This window comes from Lipotes vexillifer, unplaced genomic scaffold (assembly GCF_000442215.2).
Source record: "Lipotes vexillifer unplaced genomic scaffold, Lipotes_vexillifer_v1.1 scaffold671, whole genome shotgun sequence".
Taxonomy (NCBI): domain Eukaryota; kingdom Metazoa; phylum Chordata; class Mammalia; order Artiodactyla; family Lipotidae; genus Lipotes; species Lipotes vexillifer.
In genome coordinates this window covers 3,443,366-3,461,666 of record NW_006782851.1, presented here as the reverse complement: position 1 = coordinate 3,461,666, position 18,301 = coordinate 3,443,366, and the positions used below count along the sequence as shown (strand labels likewise).

The 18,301-nt window shown below is 52.0% G+C and overlaps 1 protein-coding gene across 1 annotated transcript in view; it reads right to left on the bottom strand.

The window, feature by feature from the left end:
- Positions 1-18,301, bottom strand: part of ADGRD1 (adhesion G protein-coupled receptor D1) — a 139,301-nt gene that overhangs the window by 75,337 nt on the left and 45,663 nt on the right. Inside the window, exon 13 of the mRNA XM_007455454.1 lies at positions 9,501-9,642. Within this exon, the coding sequence (XP_007455516.1) occupies positions 9,501-9,642 (142 nt within the window). The remainder of the gene's footprint in view (positions 1-9,500; positions 9,643-18,301) is intronic.

Here is an 18,301-nt window from a genome sequence, read left to right as displayed (position 1 = left end):
AGAGCGTCGGGACGAGTGTTAATGACAGTTTTCTTTCACTGGGGAGAGAAGAGCTACCAGGCTGACGAGTGGCCGCTGGGACAGTCTCAGCATCTCTCCGATAAACAGAACCCTCTTGGGACAGGGGGACGAAGGAGGGAGATCACTAGTGGAAACCCGACAAGCTGTGACTGGAGCTGCAGGGTCACTGCTCTGCTGGCTGCTACCCTCCAGGGGCACAGGCAGATCCGTGGTCGGACCTCCCACGCGCCCCTAATAAGCTGCCCGGCTGCCACTCTTTATCACAAAGGTCACAGAATGATGACTGGAAGCTTCAACCGAGACAACGCATATACTTTCAGGAAACCAAACTGAGTTGTGAAACCTACCACAAAGCTGAATTTTCAGTGTCAGAATCCATTAGGTGACTCGTCCATGGGGAGGGTCTAAGAGGAGCTACAGGCTGAACGATAAAGGGTGGATTTGCGAGATTGTCTTTGAAGAGAGGCAGCTCGGGAGCTCGACCGGGACCCCGGGCAGAAGGGCTGCTCCAGCTAGTATGAGACAAGCAGCCCAGTGGCAGGTGGCAAGGCTGGGGCTGATATGCACCCTTCGGGCGAGAGGTCATGAGCTTGTGCTGACTCCTTGGGGAAAGCTCTTGTGGCTTGTGTCTGCAGGGCTAAGGGCCGCATCTGCATGGAAACATCACCTCTTCTCTCTGAGGGTCAAAGGGGTCGGAATCATGGGACTCCCCTGGCGGTCCAGTGGGTTAGGACTCCACGCTCCCAATGCAGGGGGTGCGGGTTCGATCCCTGGTCGGGGAGCTAAGAGCCCGCGGCCAAAAGAAAAAGAGGCGGGTAGGAATCCACATGAGGAAGGAGGCCAGCTTAGGGTCATTTCAAAGGCATGCTGCCCAGGTGGCAATTCACAGAGGAGTCACTTGAACAGCAGGTAGACACCCCAGATTTGGGAGGTGGGGCTGATGGCATCTTGGGGGGTTTTGAGCTGCAGCAAAAGCCACCCAGCGTTTGGCATGCAGAGCTGGTCCCCGGAGGGAAGGTAGGTCATCTTGCCTAAGGAGCCCAAGGTCTCTGGGGAGACAGGTGGTTGGCACCCGTGTGCCCCATCACGAGCTGCGGAGTCTCGGAGCTCTGTGTGGTGGACCTGGGTGGTCCAGTAAAGGCCAATGGCAGAGAAAGGAAATGGGTCCCCTGAAACCAATGACCTCATTTAAGACAGGGACTGAATTAAGGGTGGAGGGCTAGTGTTTGCTAAGACCCAACCTTTTGGAAAAGATAAGCACGAGAATGAATCTGTGCACTGGCAGCATGGAAGCTGGCGTCGCGGGCAGGGGCGGGGTGGGGTGATTAAGTGAAAAGCACAGGTGTGTGAGGTGACCATATGGTGTCTGGAGGTGTGGACCTAGTCATCCCAATAATGGGTCAAAAGGTAGGTACAGTCCAGCTAAGTCCCAGAGTCTCCATCAATCCCACAAAATCCACCAGGACCCACAGGCTCAGATCCTGGAAGAAAGTCAGCCAGGCCTGAAGGGAGGGAACAGGAGGACGGCCCAGAGTCTCAGCTGAGCCGGGCCATCAGCTGCCCTCTCGCCTCCCCCACCAGAGTTGGTTCCTCTCAGAGGCCTCAGCCCAGCGCGTCTTCAGGAAGGGACGTGGGCCGGCCCAGGAGGGAGGGCTGGAAAGACACAAACCAGCCCAAGACACTGAACCTCAGCAGTGATCTCCAAGGAGCAGCCGTAAATAAGGTGGAGAGTTCAAGCAGGCCGTCTGGGCAGCCTGAGGCCCTCTCCATCCGCGTTTAACTGGAGCTGCAGACAATGGGACCGAGGCTTTGCCTGACCCTCATTCCCACGGTGTCCACGTGGGAGTGAGAAGCGGTATCTCCTCTGCCCGGGTGTACCTGGAACGCCCCACGGGAGGATGCTGTGTGGTTAAGACATGCTGAGTGATGAGAGGCCCCTGGTACCCACGGTCACGCCCAGGACTACGCTGTCGGCTGGACAGGCTTCCCCTGCACACAATAGGTGATCTGTGTTTGGCAAACTGGCTAGTTAAGTGATGGGCTTTTACACGAGTATTAGATTACTGGTCTCCTGTTTCTTTTCAGTGTACTTGGGAAACACGGCAGCTGCTACGCACTGAATTATCCGGCATCCATGTTTGGCCATGAAAGTGTTGGAGAGCACTTTTGCCGTTCCCTGGAAGCAGAAAGACCAGTGCTTCTAGGATTCAGGCTGACGTCCTCCACGCCGGCCCTGACACACAGCTGAGCAGGCTCCTCTGTGGAGGGGTATGGGGCGCAGCGATCATGTATCTGCCTCCATGTTCCATCACATCAGTCAAGAGTGAGATGTCTGGGCACAGAAATCTCACACCTTAGAAGGGAAATCTGCCACCCCGCCGTGGTGGCTGTAACACTCAGAAACCTGGCCACCCTCCCCGAGGGTTTCAGTAGCCCTACTGACCCGGAAGGGGCTTCCTATAGACTCCTACGCTACCCTCTGCGGTAGACAAAACGACACCCCCTCGCCCGGAGAGATCCCATCCCAATCCCCGGAACCTGTGAGTGTTACTTTACGAGGGAAAGGGGCTTTGCAGGTGGGGTTAAGTTAAAGCTCCTGAGATGGGGAGATTATCCTGGCTGTGCCCGTAAGGACCCAGTGTTATCAACCAGAGTCCTTGTGAGAGGGAGGCAGGAGGGGCAGAGACAGAGGAGAGGTGACCTCAGAAGCAGAGGTCAAAGAGAGAGGTTTGAAGATGCAGTGCAGGCAGAGGGAGAGATAAGCCAAGGAGTGGCAGGGTCTTTGGAAGATGCAAGGATACAGAGCTCCTTGGAGCCTCGGGAAGGAATGCAGAGCTGCTGGCACCTTCACTTCTGCCCAAGGAGACGGATGTTGGAGACCTGACCTCCAGAGCATTAAGATGATAAAGCTGTGTTGTTTTAAACCACTCGGTTTGTGGTGATTTGTTACAACAGCAATAGGAAACTAACACACCCTCCTTCTGGAGAAAAGGGTGGCTACATTGGATAATATAAAAACATTTAACTTGCACATGACCAAAATAGTCAAAATGAAACATAACAGACAATGAGTTAATGCTGTGATAGGCAGATGGCCCTTAGAAGTCAAAGGATATAAGCAATAAAAATGCAAATGGCCAATTCAATAGGAAAAAGTGTCTAGCCTCACTCATAATCAAAGAAATGCAAATAAAAACACAACAATAACATTACCAGGAGACTTCTTGCCATCAGAGTTTGCAATGATGTGGGGAAATCGGGCCGCCTGGGGACAATGTAAACTCTTACAAGCTTTCTGAAGGGCATTATGTGTATCAAAGGTGTGTGTCAATGTGTATCAAACGTTAAAATGTGTATCTCACCAAAAGTAGCCAAGGCAGCCTGGGAGAACCAAGCTGGGGGGGTCTGAGCCCATCTCAGGACCTACTAGAAATCTGCAGCAGTTTGGAGAGCCAGGAAATGGCACCAGAATAAACAGATAGGAGCAGAGTCCAGAAACAGAATCGCACGTAAACAGTGAACTGATTTATGACAAAAGTGACACTGCAGTGTAAAGGGAGGGGGAGGGGATGTTATCTTTTCAACAAACAGAGCAGAGGTAAATTAGCTATTCCCCCGGGAAAAATAAATAAATCTTGACCTCCACTTCACAGCACACACAGAAAACAATTATAGAAGGACTAGATCCAAAGGTGAGGGAGAAAACAATAAAGCTTTCAGGGAGCTCGGGGGACTCTATCTTCATGAGCTTGGGTGAGGCAACATTCCTGGACCAGGACACAAAAGCCCGAAGCATAAAAGGAGAGCTTGATGAAGTCGACCACGTTAAAACTTAAAACTCCAGGAGGCAGCCCAAGAGTAAAAAGGCAAGACCCCATTCGAAAAGATATTTGCAATGCATGTATCCAACAAGTGACTCATACCCAAACTATATAAAGAACCCCTAAAAAAAATCAGTGAGAAAAAGAAAGCAGACATCCCAGTACAAGTATAGGCCAAAGACCTGAATAGTATACACAAAAAGGCATACCAGGATGGTCAATAAGCATATAAATAGTGCTGCAGGTAAGAAGCCCTGCCAGAGATGAATCTCATCAAGGTGATGCTGAGCAGAGGAAGCCAGGGCCATCTCAGTCAGGAGGTCAAGTGCCCAAAGGAAAAGAAACTTCAAAGGCCAAGTGCCTGCATGTGTCTGAGCCGCAGTTCTGTCCAGTGGGGATGTTAAGGCCAGAGGCTCAGGGTCACTCAGGAGCCACCTGGAGTCCACTCCAGACGGTTCTCTATTCAAACACCTTGGCTGATGAAACACGCAGTGGTGACTCAGAGCCCAAGGGGACCCCGAGACATTAAACAGGCTTTTTGGGAGAAGAAATCTGTCCGGCTCGGGAGGCAAAGCTCAGGAAAGCTTAGGGGGGTTGGGGGGATGGGGACAGGCCCCAGGGTGTGACTGGGCCACAGACGGGTCCCCCCATCCACCCCGGGCCCCTCAGCATGGCCCCCTCTGTCGTCTCACAGTGCCCAGGGTCAGAGGACAGGTTGGGCTCACGAAAGTCCAGATCCAACTTGCCCTCTGCAGCCTGACCGTCTGGACTAACTGATGGGACCCGATGTCCTCGGAAATGGACTGATGACATGACTACGTGGTGTCCCAGAAACGCAAGCCCAACCCTCATGCTTGGATTTAACTAAGTGTCCTCCCTAGGACCCCCAGGACAGGCCTGGGGACCGGCGTGCGGCCACTGTCCCTCAGAAACCCCAGGGAGTCCCCGCTCTGTGCCAGGAAAAGATGCCACGTCAGCTCGGGCCCCACTGCCGGGCTAAAGCGCAGCGGCTCCGAGCCACGCACCCTTCGACGATGACGGGACCGTCCCCACGTGTCCGCTGAGCCCCTCTCGCCCCGCCCCTGCCCACCGGCGCGGGCTTCCGCAAAAATAGTTTCCCATCGCACAAATCATTTTAACTCAAAAGAGCATGCCTCCAAAAACGTCCTCAGAAATGCAAAAGCAACCTTCAGAAGAAAAACCCCCAAAACCCTAGAGAACGCTCGGCTGAGACAAGCCGCAATTACTGTCCTCGGTTGGTTTGATAAAATTTCCTCTCCGCCTCTCCTCAGGACGACAAGTCTTCACTCAAAGACTTTCTTTTTTAAAAATAACTACAGTAACCCCCCATTACAACAGAGATTGCGTTCTAATCCACCCTTTCTTTTTCTCTGGTTTCCAAACTGGCACCTTCCTGACTTCAGAGAAGGAAAAAATGTAAACTCCTACAAAACGTCCAGCAGCTGCCTCGAGGCCAGCCCAAGCCGGAATTCACGCTGCAGCAGGAAAGTGAGAAGGATCTGCGATGGACTGGCCCCCCTGCCGCCCCCGCCCCACTCCCCGCCCCCCACTCCCACCACTCCCCACCCCTAGCCCACACCATCTTCTGAACTACTCCAGTGACAAGAAGGTGTCAAGGACCAGTGAAAGACAGTGCTCCAGGGAGGCCCTGCCCAGAGCCTTCCAGAACAAAGGGATGCTTATCCAAACATCTCTCCTTCGCTGCTCGAGTCTGGAAGGGTGGTGTTCTTAAAGAAAAAAGAACTGTGTTTTCAAAAAGCATAGCAACGCTCAGTTTCATCTGCTGCTGCATCTCCAGCCACCCCTGAAGCCCAGTGGCTTTCAACAGCACTCAGCTCAGGAGGAGGCATCTGCACCTGCTTCCTGCCCACGCCTTCCCGGGCCCCTGTGCTGGGGCCCAAGAACGCACTGTCACTTGGGGGCAGCGAGTTCCGGGAATGCTTCTCCCCATGTACTGCTATTCTTCTGGGTCATCTGGATGATGATTATTGTCTGTGGTTGACAGCTCATAATGCTGCATCTTCAGAAATGAATTAAACACACACACACAGCTCACAAGAGCAGCAGAGGGGAAGGAATCTGGCTGGCAGCACCCATTCGCACAGTGACCTCATGTGCAGAGACTGAGCTCTTCCTGTTCTCTCTGCTATTTGTCACTCCATTGCTCCCCGAACAGCCAGAGGCCAACGCAGAGGAGCGAGAGAGCAGCCTGGGGAGAGGCGGAAAATACAGGCAAACAATGTCATTCACTCCAACAAATTGCTGGCAAAATACTGGAACCAACTCAAGTGCCCATATGCAGGAGGGGAGTTGACAACCACATGATGGTTGAATAAATCCGCACAGCAGAGTGCTATGCAGCTGTAAAAAAAAAAAAAGAAAGGATGTGGACGATCTCTATGAACTGCTTTAGAGTGATTTCCAGGGTAGACTGTGGAGTGAAAAACTGCAAAGTTCAAAAGGGTGGGGGCTTTTTGGGGTTTTTTTGCGGCACGCGGACCTCTCACCGCTGCGGCCTCTCCCGTTGCGGAGCACAGGCTCCGGACGCGCAGGCCCAGCGGCCATGGCTCACGGGCCCAGCCGCTCCGCGGCACGTGGGATCCTCCCAGACCGGGGCACGAACCCGCGTCCCCTGCATCGGCAGGCAGACTCTCGACCGCTGCGCCACCGGGGAAGCCCTACCGAAAGATTTTAAATAGGTGAGTAAGGCCGTCTGGCGTGTGTTTCTGGAAGATAAGCCCGGAACTCGGGGAGAATGAGGCAGGGAGAAAAGAGTCAGGAAGCTTCTAGCTCAGTCAGAACCAGGGGAGGGACGGTGGGGCAGAGCAGGTGCGAGGGAAGCTCTGAAAATAGGGTCACAGCTGGTCCTGCGCAGGGACCAGGACCCAGGAGGGCGCCAGGGTGCCAGGCTCAGAGTGAAGAGAAGGCGATGTGGTGACAGAGGACAGACACAGAGGACGTGCGGGCTTGGGGGTAACGTGCCCACCTGCACACCTGGAGCTGAGGAACCTGCCCGGAAACAGGAGCGAGGCCGAGGGAAGAGGTGGGTTTTGTGTCATCGGGAACATCTGCCCGGAGGTGACGGCTGAAATCACGGCATCCTCACGAATTCAGAGAAGTAAACGTTCATGCAGAGGGGCTGAAGGAACACCTGTGTTAGCGAGTTAGAGCAGGTGGTGCAGCAGAGGTGAAGCTGATACCAGGGAAAGGGCAGCACCTGCAGGGCGTGGACTGCAAGCCTGGGGCTGGGGCGTCAGGGGCTGCGCCGGGGCACGGGCCTTGACGGAGCCCAGGTGAGCAGGGGTCTCTGGAGACGTGTGAGACCATTTTTGCAGTTCGAAAATGTGTATGGAAGGTGGAGATAGTAAAAATCGACTTTAAATAGTTTGAAGAAGGGAAGGGAGGTGGACATCACATAAGATCTCTGGAACCTGGGAACCAGCGATGCCACTTCTGCACGCACACACCTAAAAGGACCAAAAGCAGGGTCTTGGAGAGACGCTTGCACACCCACATTCATGGCAGCATTATTCACAATAGCCTAAAGGTGGGAGCAACCCAAGTGCCCATTGACGGATGCCTGGATAAACAAAATGTATGTCGTCCATCCACACGATAAAATATGATTCAGCCTTAAAAAGGAGGGCATTCTGGGACTTCCCAGGCGGTCCAGTGGTTGAGACTCTGCGCTTCCTTTGCCGAGTGCGCAGGTTCAATCCCTAGTCGGGGAACTAAGATCCCACATGCCGCATGGCACTGCCCCCCCCCCCAAAAAAAGGAGGACTTTCTGACATTTGCTACAACACGGATGACCCTTGAGGGCTTGATGCTCAGTGAAACAAACCAGACACAAAAGGACAAACCCTCTATGACTCTATTTACACGAGGCCCCCAGAGTAGCCAAAGTCATAAAGACAGAAGGGAGAAGCGTGGGTGCCGGGGAGGCGTGGGGCTGTTCGTGTTTAATGGGGACAGAGTTTCAGTTTTTCGAGATCAAGAGAGTCCTGGAGATGGAGGGTGGTGACGGCTGCACAGCAATGTGAAACGTACTTAACGTCCATCGCTGAACTACAAGATTGAAAACGGTTCAGAAGGTCAATTTTATGTTATGTGTATTTTACCACAATTAAAATGTTTTGTGATCTTCAGAAAGAGAGGGAGAGAGGTAGGTAGGGTGAGAGGGGCATTCTCAGGTCAGGACAGTTTGCCTGTGGATGGAAAGGATGTGAGAGGGAGGGATGGAGCGGGGGCGGAGGAAGGGAGGGAAGGTTCCCGAGGAAGAGAAGGAAAACGTCCTTCCCTGAGGAAGGAGGGAATGATGACAAGAGGGACGTGAGAAACCGGCGAAATGGTCAGGATGAAAGAGAGAACAGAGCAACGGCTGTCGGGTGGTGCCATCAGCCTGGGAAAGCACAAATACAGACGAACACTGGCCAGAAAGTATAGACGGCTGGGCAGAGCTGGGTTCTGAGGGAACCGAGAAGGGGCCTGACCTTCGTGGGGAATGAGGGTCGGGGGGCAGGGTGAGACGGGAGCTGCAGTGAGAGCAGCTACGTCCTGACTCACTGGCTTCCCTCGACGGCGTCTCACCGAGGAGGGGACGAAAACACACGTGGACGGACCCGGAGGCTGGCACATAGTAGGGCTTCAGGTAATGGTGGTGGAATGGGATGGAACAGTATAAAACGGAACAAAATAGAAAATCCTGGCGGGAAACGTCTTTGTGTGACTTCAAGCAATCAAAACTATATTTAGTTCTTATTACTGTACATATAGAATGGATAAACAAGGTCCTACCGCATAGCACAGGGAACTACATTCAGTAGCCCATGATAAACCAACATGGAAAAGAATATGAAGAAGAATGTGTGTATCTCTATCTATATATATTTATATGTATAGCTGAATCACAGCAGAAATTAACAAAATATTGTAAATCAACTACACTTCAATAAACTAAATTATATACATATATATATATTGCATTTTTTAATAAACTCCTTGAAAAGTCACACCATCAGCTGTCGAATCAACACTGTATCACAGCACACGATCCTGACACAGGGAAAATCGTACTTTTTAAAAGACAGGTACACATCTGTGTCCCCAGTACATTTGTCGTTCTTATCACTGACAAAGATAAACTGAAGGCAGAGAGAATTACAGTTACAGTGGGGCAAAACGAACAGCTCATCACTCAAAACCGAAAGCATAAAAAAAGTCTCTTCAAAACACTAAACTGTGTTTCCCAGAGAGAACCAAGCTCTCCAACTTACTAATGTCTATTATCAAGATAAAGGAGAATCAGTCAGTATATCCCCCTCCTCCAAAAACGACATTTATTGTAAATCAGAAATACCCATGATTGTGGCACACACATCTATGAAAGTGACATCTGTTCTTAGAAGCCTTTTTACCCAAAGTCAATACTGTGTGTCCAACCCCAGTGCCATCCGGGGGATTTTTCCACTGCTGTTCAAAAACAATCCCAAGAAAACGAATGCTAGAAGGAGGGAAATGCTAATCCTGGCCAGCACCAATCCATCTAAGATTCTTTATACAATCATACATACGAATATTCCTTGCTGCAAAACGAAATCAAAGAACAGAAATGAGGACAAATTCACTCGAACTCACCAAATGGTGCCAGAGATGGACGGTGATGAGAGGGGAGCCCGATAAATTCTGGGAGAGCTTCGGCGTCGGGAAGACCTCCAGGGAAATCAGATAGCTGGTCATAGACAGCAAGCAGTTTTTGTAATTTGCTGCCTCAGCAATCCTTGGAAAGAAATGAAAAATCATTACAAAACACACAAAAAAAGAAAAAACCCTTGGGTTTAAAATTTAATGTTAAGTCGGAGATTTTTTGAAATCTTTTTTGGATGGAGCTTTGATTTCTATCAAAGAGCTGCTCTCTTTAGGGCTTGATGCTGGTACCAAAAGATGGGATGGAGCCCTTGACCTCCCAGAGTCTATAATCTAGTAGACGAAGGGGGTTGGCCCAGGATGTGGGGAAGAACAGAAAGGTCAAAACAATGAGCCTGAATCTCAGCCATCCATTTACTTGACCTTGGACAAGTGACTTACCTATTGGAACTCTGTTTGCCCTAACGATAAACCGGTGTGGTAAGTAGTGGTGTGATAGATAGCTGTTGTCTTGTCACCCAGTAGCCCTTCACCCTTCTCCTGATAAAGGCACCTCAGCTTCCCTCCAGGTGATATCCCTTCCCCACTTGCAGCCCATGTGCTTCGGAGGGAACTCCATCCTTGACTAAGAGTAAAGCCTGCTATCCTGACCTGAATGCATCAGTGCACTGCATTCCTCAGACCATGCTGACTGTTCAGACGTGAGCACATGGTCCAAGGAGATCCGAGGAGAAGTAACAAGATTCAGAAGGAAATGCTGGGTCAGAGATTCTCACTTCTCTCTGCTAGACATCAGCCCTGAAGCATGAGGTCCCAGAAGTGGCTTACAATCATGAGCAGAGAGACTGACTGGGAAGGGGATCCACCCCCTGGAAGAGTTGAGAGATGGAGCTGAGTGACATCGACTGAATGCTGGATGGAGCTGCTCCTGAAGCCAGCAGCCCCTGCACCTTTCAGCTTATGTGATCCAACAAACTCCTCTTTTGCTTAAAACAGTTTACCGGGCTTCCCTGGTGGCGCAGTGGTTAAGAATCCTCCTGCCAATGCAGGGGACACGGGTTCGAGCCCTGGTCCGGGAAGATCCCACATGCCGCAGAGCAACTAAGCCCATGCGCCACAACTACTGAGCCTGCACTCTAGAGCCCACGAGCCACAACTACTGAGCCCGCATGCCACAACTACTGAAGCCTGCACGTCTAGAGCCCGTGATCCACAACAAGAGAAGCCACCGCAATGAGAAGCCCGCGCACCGCAACGAAGAGTAGCCCCCGCTCGCTGCAACTAGAGAAAGCCCGCGCACAGCAACAGAGACCCAACGCAGCCAGAAACAATAAATAAATAAAATAAAATAAATTAATTAAAAAGCAAAAGAAACAGCTTACGCTGGGGTTTCTGTCACTTACAACCCAATCAAAAGAATCCTGACTGATATACACAGTACTTGTCTCATGGAGTTATGAGGCTGAAATGATATTCAGGGCCAGGACTAGGGCTAGGCAAGCAGGGAGGCTGGGGTGTGAGATCTAAGAAGGTGCTCACGTTCAGGGCCTGCCACTTGTGGTGCTTGAATGACTCCCAGAATGCACACCGATCTGAATGTTGTGTTCTCGGTGTCTGCTCGAGCCCTCGCCCTGCCTGGCATGTGGCAGGTAATCAGCAAATGTCTGTTGCCTGAATCTGAATTTCAGACAGCTACACTAGGATGCTTTCGGCGTGGAGTCATCCGGCCCGCGCTCGGGCCACCCAGTCGCCTGCTGGCCTCTTGCCCAATCTGGACTTTGCATGTCTCCTATTCACTCTCCAAGGCCTGACAGGGGATTCTGCCCGCTACGTGCATTGATGCCCGCAGGACTATCTTCATAACATCGAGCCGACCCCTGGGAGCTGGAGGCACCATCTTCGGCCTCCTCCCTCAACTAGTTGCACCTACTAACTAGCCTCAAAGCTGTTGACCTGGACTGGAGCCCGCGGGACCCATGCAGCTCCTGCAACCGTCCCCCTTCACGCACCGCACCCGGCTCCGCACACAGGGTCCTTACACGTGTCCCTAAAAAAGAGCAGGTCCCCAGGAGCACACAGAACTGTTCCTGGAATTGTCAATATGAGATGTGTAAAAAAATATCGCTGTGAAGATTTAAAACCCCAGCCCTGTCTTCATGGAAAGACCCTGCAAGAGGGTCTTTCCAACAGAAGGTCACCAGGGACCCAGGTCTGTAGCAAAACAGAGGCATGGATTCCTCGTGTCTGAATATCACCGAGGTTGGAATCTTGAGCGGCTGCTGGAAGCTCAGAGAACACGGCTGATTTTCTGTCTGATTGCTCTTCTCTGGGAAAATGTCACTGGTGCAAGCCCAGAACGAGAAGACACACACAGAATAAGTCACACACATTAAAAAAAAAAAACAAAAGACACTGAAAAGAAAGCAGCATTGCTGCTTCAGTGTTTCTCAGCCACTGTTCTCCTCATCACCCCCTCAAGAGTCTGATTAGACACCTTTTTCCTAACACCCTGCCATTAATCCACCAACACCCTGCCCATCCTGTGAGATTTTGATGCCACAGAGATACAGTAAATCTGCTTACGTACATAAAACATGCTCTATACAACTCTGCAGAGTCACAACCACCGTAATAGCTCAGACTCCTTGCCCCCAAAACCAATCTTCACCCCACAGAGGTGATATCACCCCCACTGAAAATGCATGGGGTTCAGCCCCTGCCGTGGAAACCTAAGACCGGCTTGATGTCACCAGGGACCAAACCAGACCCAAAGACAGAAGGATGTGGTCCCCGGTGACACAGAGGCCAGCTCGCTCGCAGAACGATGGGGCTGCCCAGGTGGACGACCTCTCTGCCCATGATTCCGGGGAGCTGAGATGTTCTGCGCTCACCCTTGCCAAGACCTCACAGCCCACGCTTCCCTCTGCAGGACTCCATGCACTCATCATGTACGTAATTCCAGCAAGCAAGAAGTCATTTTTCTAGCAAAAATTAGGACTCCAATAGCAGCCCACAATAAAATCACAACCCTGAGCATAAAACCCTAAAAATACAGCATCATTTGTCACACACCCCTCCTCCCCCTCCGTGTACGTTTTCTAATCGTTCATCCAGTCAGCTGTCCTCTCCCACTGGGAGGTAAGCTCCATCAGGGCCACATTCTTACCCATTCTGTTCATTGCTCTCCCAGCTCCCAGAACCATGCCTGACACACGGTACGTTTTCAATTAACATGTGTTGAATGAATGAATCTTCTCACTGGCAGACAATGGCGACTTAAGAAAAGCATATGGAAAAAATATAAAACACATGGAGAACCTTCTCTCAACAGACAGAATGCAAATCCAGAGTGGATTCCTGGATTCCACCCCGGGAACACGTGGATTCAGCCAGATGTAGTCTGGGAAACACCGCCTTTGAGGGCAGGAATTGATACCAGACTCTCCAAATCACGGTAAGGCTGACGGTCTACACTGCATCCTCAGGAGCATTTTTAATCCGGAAAAGTGCGATTTCCCAATATGGACAGGTTTACACTGAGGCTCTCCGGTGACTCACTTCTCATGCAGCCAGTGAGGCCCTGCCTTCTAGCTGGGTTCGCCCTGCGGAGAGGCCCCGCTGGGGGTCCGGGGTCGCCGGGCCAGGAGGAGCCCACCCCTTCAAAACGACCCACCCAAGTCGACAACGACAAGACACCAGAAGAACTAAGAAATTACTGTTTACTTTTGAGATGTGATGATGGCGGGAGTTTACTCTGTAGTTTTCAAAGAGTCTTTATCTTTTAAAAATAGAGACTAAATATTTACAGATGAAACTACATGATGTCAGAGATTGCTTCCAAATAACTGGTGAGGCCGGGTGTACAGAGGAAGCCCAAACGGCCGTGGATTGTCCTGGTCATAACCCGGTGATGACCGTCTCTCTGTTTTTACAGATGTTCAAAATTTTTCATAATAAAAAGAGGGTTTTTTTGTTTTGTTTTGTTTTTACCACTTCATTTAATCTCTCTGGTACCTCCAACTGTACTAAGAGTTTTCTCTTTGGTTTCATAAATCTGATCCAGGTTTGATTTTTTTTGTTTTTAATCTATTTTCTAGGGAGCAGTAACACTTAGAGGCTGGATTATCTGTCACTTTGGAGCTGATCATACCAGGGCTTGGGGGTCTTTTCTGGTTGGGAAAACCAGCTCATTCTAGATGCAAGGAGGGAACGGGGCAAAGGAGACAGCCGGGGGGCGGGGGCCGCAGCGTTACGCCCCGTTCCCTCCTCTGCACCGACCCCTGCCCCGTGCTGCCTCGTCCAGGCCCCACGCCCTCTGCTTTGGGCGCGTTCAGCCAACGGGACAACCGGTAGGAAATCAGAGGCGCCAGAGAGTGAGGCCCACACAGGGCTGTCCCCGTGGGGTAACCCCAAGCTGGCCCCAGCCCACCGAAGGGCCCGGTACCCGTCTGGTCCCCGCACACACCCATCTTTGCACAGGGAACTGTGTTCTCCTGCCGCCTTCAGTCCAGGGCCGTAGCAGCACGCCCCATCTCCTTGTTCCGAGACCTTTCCTGTTACTGTACTCTATCCTTTTTAGTGGGGAGCCCACCCTGACCATGGCCTTGCAAACGGCCCCTCCATTTAACTTCCCCCAAGTTACCCATCTGGCCCCTATGGGGGACCCAACTGACACAGCCCAAAGTCCAGCCCTGCAACCTCACCTATTTCGGCACATTTGAGCCACGACCCCTCTGCGGGTCATCTCTGCCTTCAATTAAGCCCAGAGAGGATGGAAGATTCCAGGATCTCAGGGGCAGATCTGGGAACTCTGAAATCTTCAAGCAAAACACCCAAGCGCATGGAGAGATGAGCTCTGGTCCTCAAGCAAGAGAAGTTAGCACACATGGGATAAGAAAAGGGGCCTCAGGAAGAGACCACTCCGAGTACAAGGGGCCCACAGTTAAACCAAGTTGTATAGGGAAATTAAAAAAAAATTTTTTAACTGCAAATATTCCCTAGTAAATGAACTACTTTTCTAGTGAGTTCCCACTCAAACATGGTGCCCTGCTCGCTCTAGGGTCTATCCTCATCCGTCCCTTCAGAGCTGTGTTCTCGCTGACCATCAGGGGAGCAGCAATGAGACACTGAAAACACCAAGCAAAGGAAACTTGAACCTCATGGAAGATGCTGTCCATGGTGACAGGGGTGAGAGCGCCGGAGGGACTTGGGAGAATCCTCGAGTGGACGTGAGGCCTCTGGCCAACGGACAACCAAAGAGGAGCGCGCCCACCAGGATGGTGGACGTGAGCTCCGTGGTGCTCAGGTGGCTGAGGAGCCAAGTCCTCCGTGTCCAGAGGTAGCTCAGCGGGGTCTCTCGAGAGAGAGAACAGCAAGAACCGGAATTCTGCCTAAACCGGGACCCCCTCTCCAAACTCTGCTTTGCAAAAGAGTCACGCCCACAGAAAATCTGCTAGAAACAGCGCACCTAGATTCCCAGCTCCTACCATTCTGCCACATCTGCTTTATCTGGCATCTCACACTCTAGACACACACAGACACACATACACACACACATACACCTTGTTGCTGAACCATCGGAAAGTACGCCATGACACTCCACCTCTGAATTCTTTCACAGGGACCTTCTAAAAATAAAGACTGCCTTCTGCATAATCACCATCCCATCATCACGATCAGAAATCTGACATGGCTTCAATCATCACCTGGTGCCTGGTCCACCGTCCAATGTCCCCAGTGTCCCCACGGTGTCCTTCAGAGTGTGGCTTCTTTCCCATCAAGGAAAGGACGGCATCCATTCAGTCACCGTATCCCCTCAGTCCCCTCTGATCCGGAACGGTCCCCGCTCTCGTTACTGTTTTTACTGCATGCGTGTTTCGCCGTCCAGACCAAAGTTTTGCAAAATGTCCCTTGACTTTCCTCGTGGGGAGCGTCGGACCGAGCGCCTGGGGGCAGGATGACCCTTCCCACCGCTTCACATCAGGGGACGCAGGACGTCAGCCTGTCCCGATGTCGGTGACACCGAGCGTGACCCGTTGGCTGCAGTGGTGCTGACAGTGTCACTGCTCTTGGGGACCTTCTCACGAGGTGATTAACGGGTACCCTGAGGGGTGACGGGGAATAACCCTGGGCCCTCACTACCCTTCACCCGCTGGTGTCTGCCCCAAGGAGGTTTGCGCGATCGATGGCTACACCGAGGGCTGCCACATGGCGACCGTGACCCTGCCGGTCCTTCTGCCAGGATTGCTCAGCGTTACTCTACAAAGGAGAAGTGCAGACATTTCAGCCAAGTCAACCCCCATAGGACGTGTCCTTCTGAAGCACGTGTGAGTCCATCACTGAGATGCTGAAACCCAGAGGCACGAGTCCCAGCCCTGCCGCTGCCGCTGCAGCCGTGGTGCCGCGCCCTCTGCGTCCCGGGTCTGTCTGTGGAGGAGAAACAGGTGACTCTGCTCCCCGCTCAGCTCCGACGGCTCTTTGGGAGGAAACGGCAGAGTCCCAGCTGCTGGCCTGGCAGCTGAGAATCAGCAAGAACCCAACACTCCTTGTCACTACGGGGCCAGGCGCCACGGGCCACGGAGGAGCCCCCGAGGAGTCCAGGCGCCTGCAGAGGCCAGCAAAGCCCCCACCCAGGACCGGTGGACGGTTAGGCGTTGCCTCGGGCAGCCAGCACATGGGCCCTGAGTGGTCTACCCAGGGCGGGGGGGGGGATGGAGAGCCCATCCTGCCCCGACCCATTCCTCGTGCTTTAAATTCACGTGCTGACTCCACTCCCCAGGGGGTTTAAAGGACATTATGATTCCACTGCATCCTTTCGATCTCACAAAAAAACATAAATGTGTGTAGATGATGATGCACAAAACTAAAACGGAATGAAGTCAGCTGTGCGGGCGAGTTGGGACACTAGAACGCTAACAGTGCGATTGCACAGATCTGCTTCTAATCCTGCGTGGAATTTGATAATCATCTTAGAGGCGGAGAATGGGAGAACATCCAACCACCTCATGAAGTGATAAGGGAAGTGCTTACATATCATGTTCCAGGGCTTTACTTAAACCATTAACTCAGTGCTCACGGAGACCCTCAGAAATCGGGATGGCCGTCCTCCCTCTCAGAAAGGAGCACACGAGCAAAGAGACCACCAGCTGGTGAGGGCAGCCGGCTGCAAGAAGAAAGCCGGGAGCCTGGCTCCCAAATCCAAGAGTGAACCAAAGCACAACTGTTTAGTGTCACCTCTGTGCTGCCTTGTGCTACAGGAGCAAAAGCACAACAGGGACCACACTTGGAGAGCTTCTGGGGTGATTTTTTTTTTTTTTTTTTTGAGGTTAATGTTGACAGTAAGACATCTTTGCATCAAGTGTTGGCTTTAGAGCTAAAGGTTCAACACCTGAGAAATACATCGTCATCACTGCAAAATTATTCTGTTTCTGACTTGAGGAAAATGAGCACTTACAGTCTCTGCTGACAGAGTTCAGAGGTCAATGGTGTTAAGGCCAGTGGGTAGAGGGCTGCGAGGAGGGGGATATTCTCTGCCTGTGCGGGTCTCCAAGCCCACGATTTGCAGGGGGTATAAGAGTTGATCACGGCGCCCCAGGTCCTGAGGTTCCCAGGAGTCCTGCTGGGTACCCCTGGGCAGTGAGGACGGTGGAGGGAAGGGAAGGCTGGAGCCCTTAGGACGGAGGGAACCACACCCAGCAGCCATCTTCAAGCACACACTTCGACTCTCCACAGCAGCTCAAAGTCAGCCCCAGGCCCATCCACTGCTGCCAGCACTGATGTAACTGTCCACCAGGGCTGTGCAAACCACAGGCACTGCCTAGTCTTATAAATAAAGTTTTATCAGCACACACCACTCCATGTCTTTATGTATTGTCTGGGGCTGCCTTCCCACAGCTCTGTTGCAACAGAGACACTACGGCAGGTAAAGCAGAAAATATTAACCACCTGGCTCTTCATGCAAAAGCTTGCCAACACCCAGATAGAGCGATGGTTCCGGTCACATTAAATCAAAGTGCCTGCTGCCGTCTGCAACCCTCGATCCTGCCTTCCTTCCCTTTCCTGAGGGCGAGGGGTACCGAGAACGTGGTACAGACGCCGTCCTCCCCACGCCCCTACCCCGGCCCGCGGCAGGGCTTGGCCATCCCCAGAAATACACGTTCATGGATTTCACTGAAAAGTCCGTTTCAGTCGGAACCTCCAGCAGTGAGAGCTGTAAATAAGTATTGATAAATTGGGGCCAAGGATGGATCCACTATTCATTCATAATCTCAGGTTTGGGGAAATTTCCCCCAAATATTCAAGAAGGCCTGTTTCCGAGGAAAGTGTGTGGCATCTTCCCTTGTGACTTTCCTGAAGAATTCTGGAAAGCACTACACCCGGAGTGCCAGGTCCCCTTTCTGTAGTTATAAGGCTCCCCCAGGCAACCAGGCCCAGAACCGGGCTTTCTTCCAGGTCTGCAGCTAAACCACGACTGTTTGCTCCCTTCCCCCGCCCTCCTCCAGCGTTTTGTACAATGAGCTGGTCCCTCACATCAGGCGGGAGAGGAGCCTGAGAGACACATGATATCAGGGCTCAGGTATCTGCATCATTAGAAGGTATTTATCATTTCTTGTTTATCTGTAGGCGGTAAAAATAGCTGCCTGCTTTTCCATCACACACGCCTCCAAATACCCGGCAGCAGAGCCAGTGTCTGAAACTCGCCCCCGCAACGCCTTCCCATCAGCAGAGACAGCGAACTTGCAGGAACGCCTGTCCTCATACCATCAGCTTTCCCAGGCTCTGTCCCGGCGGGG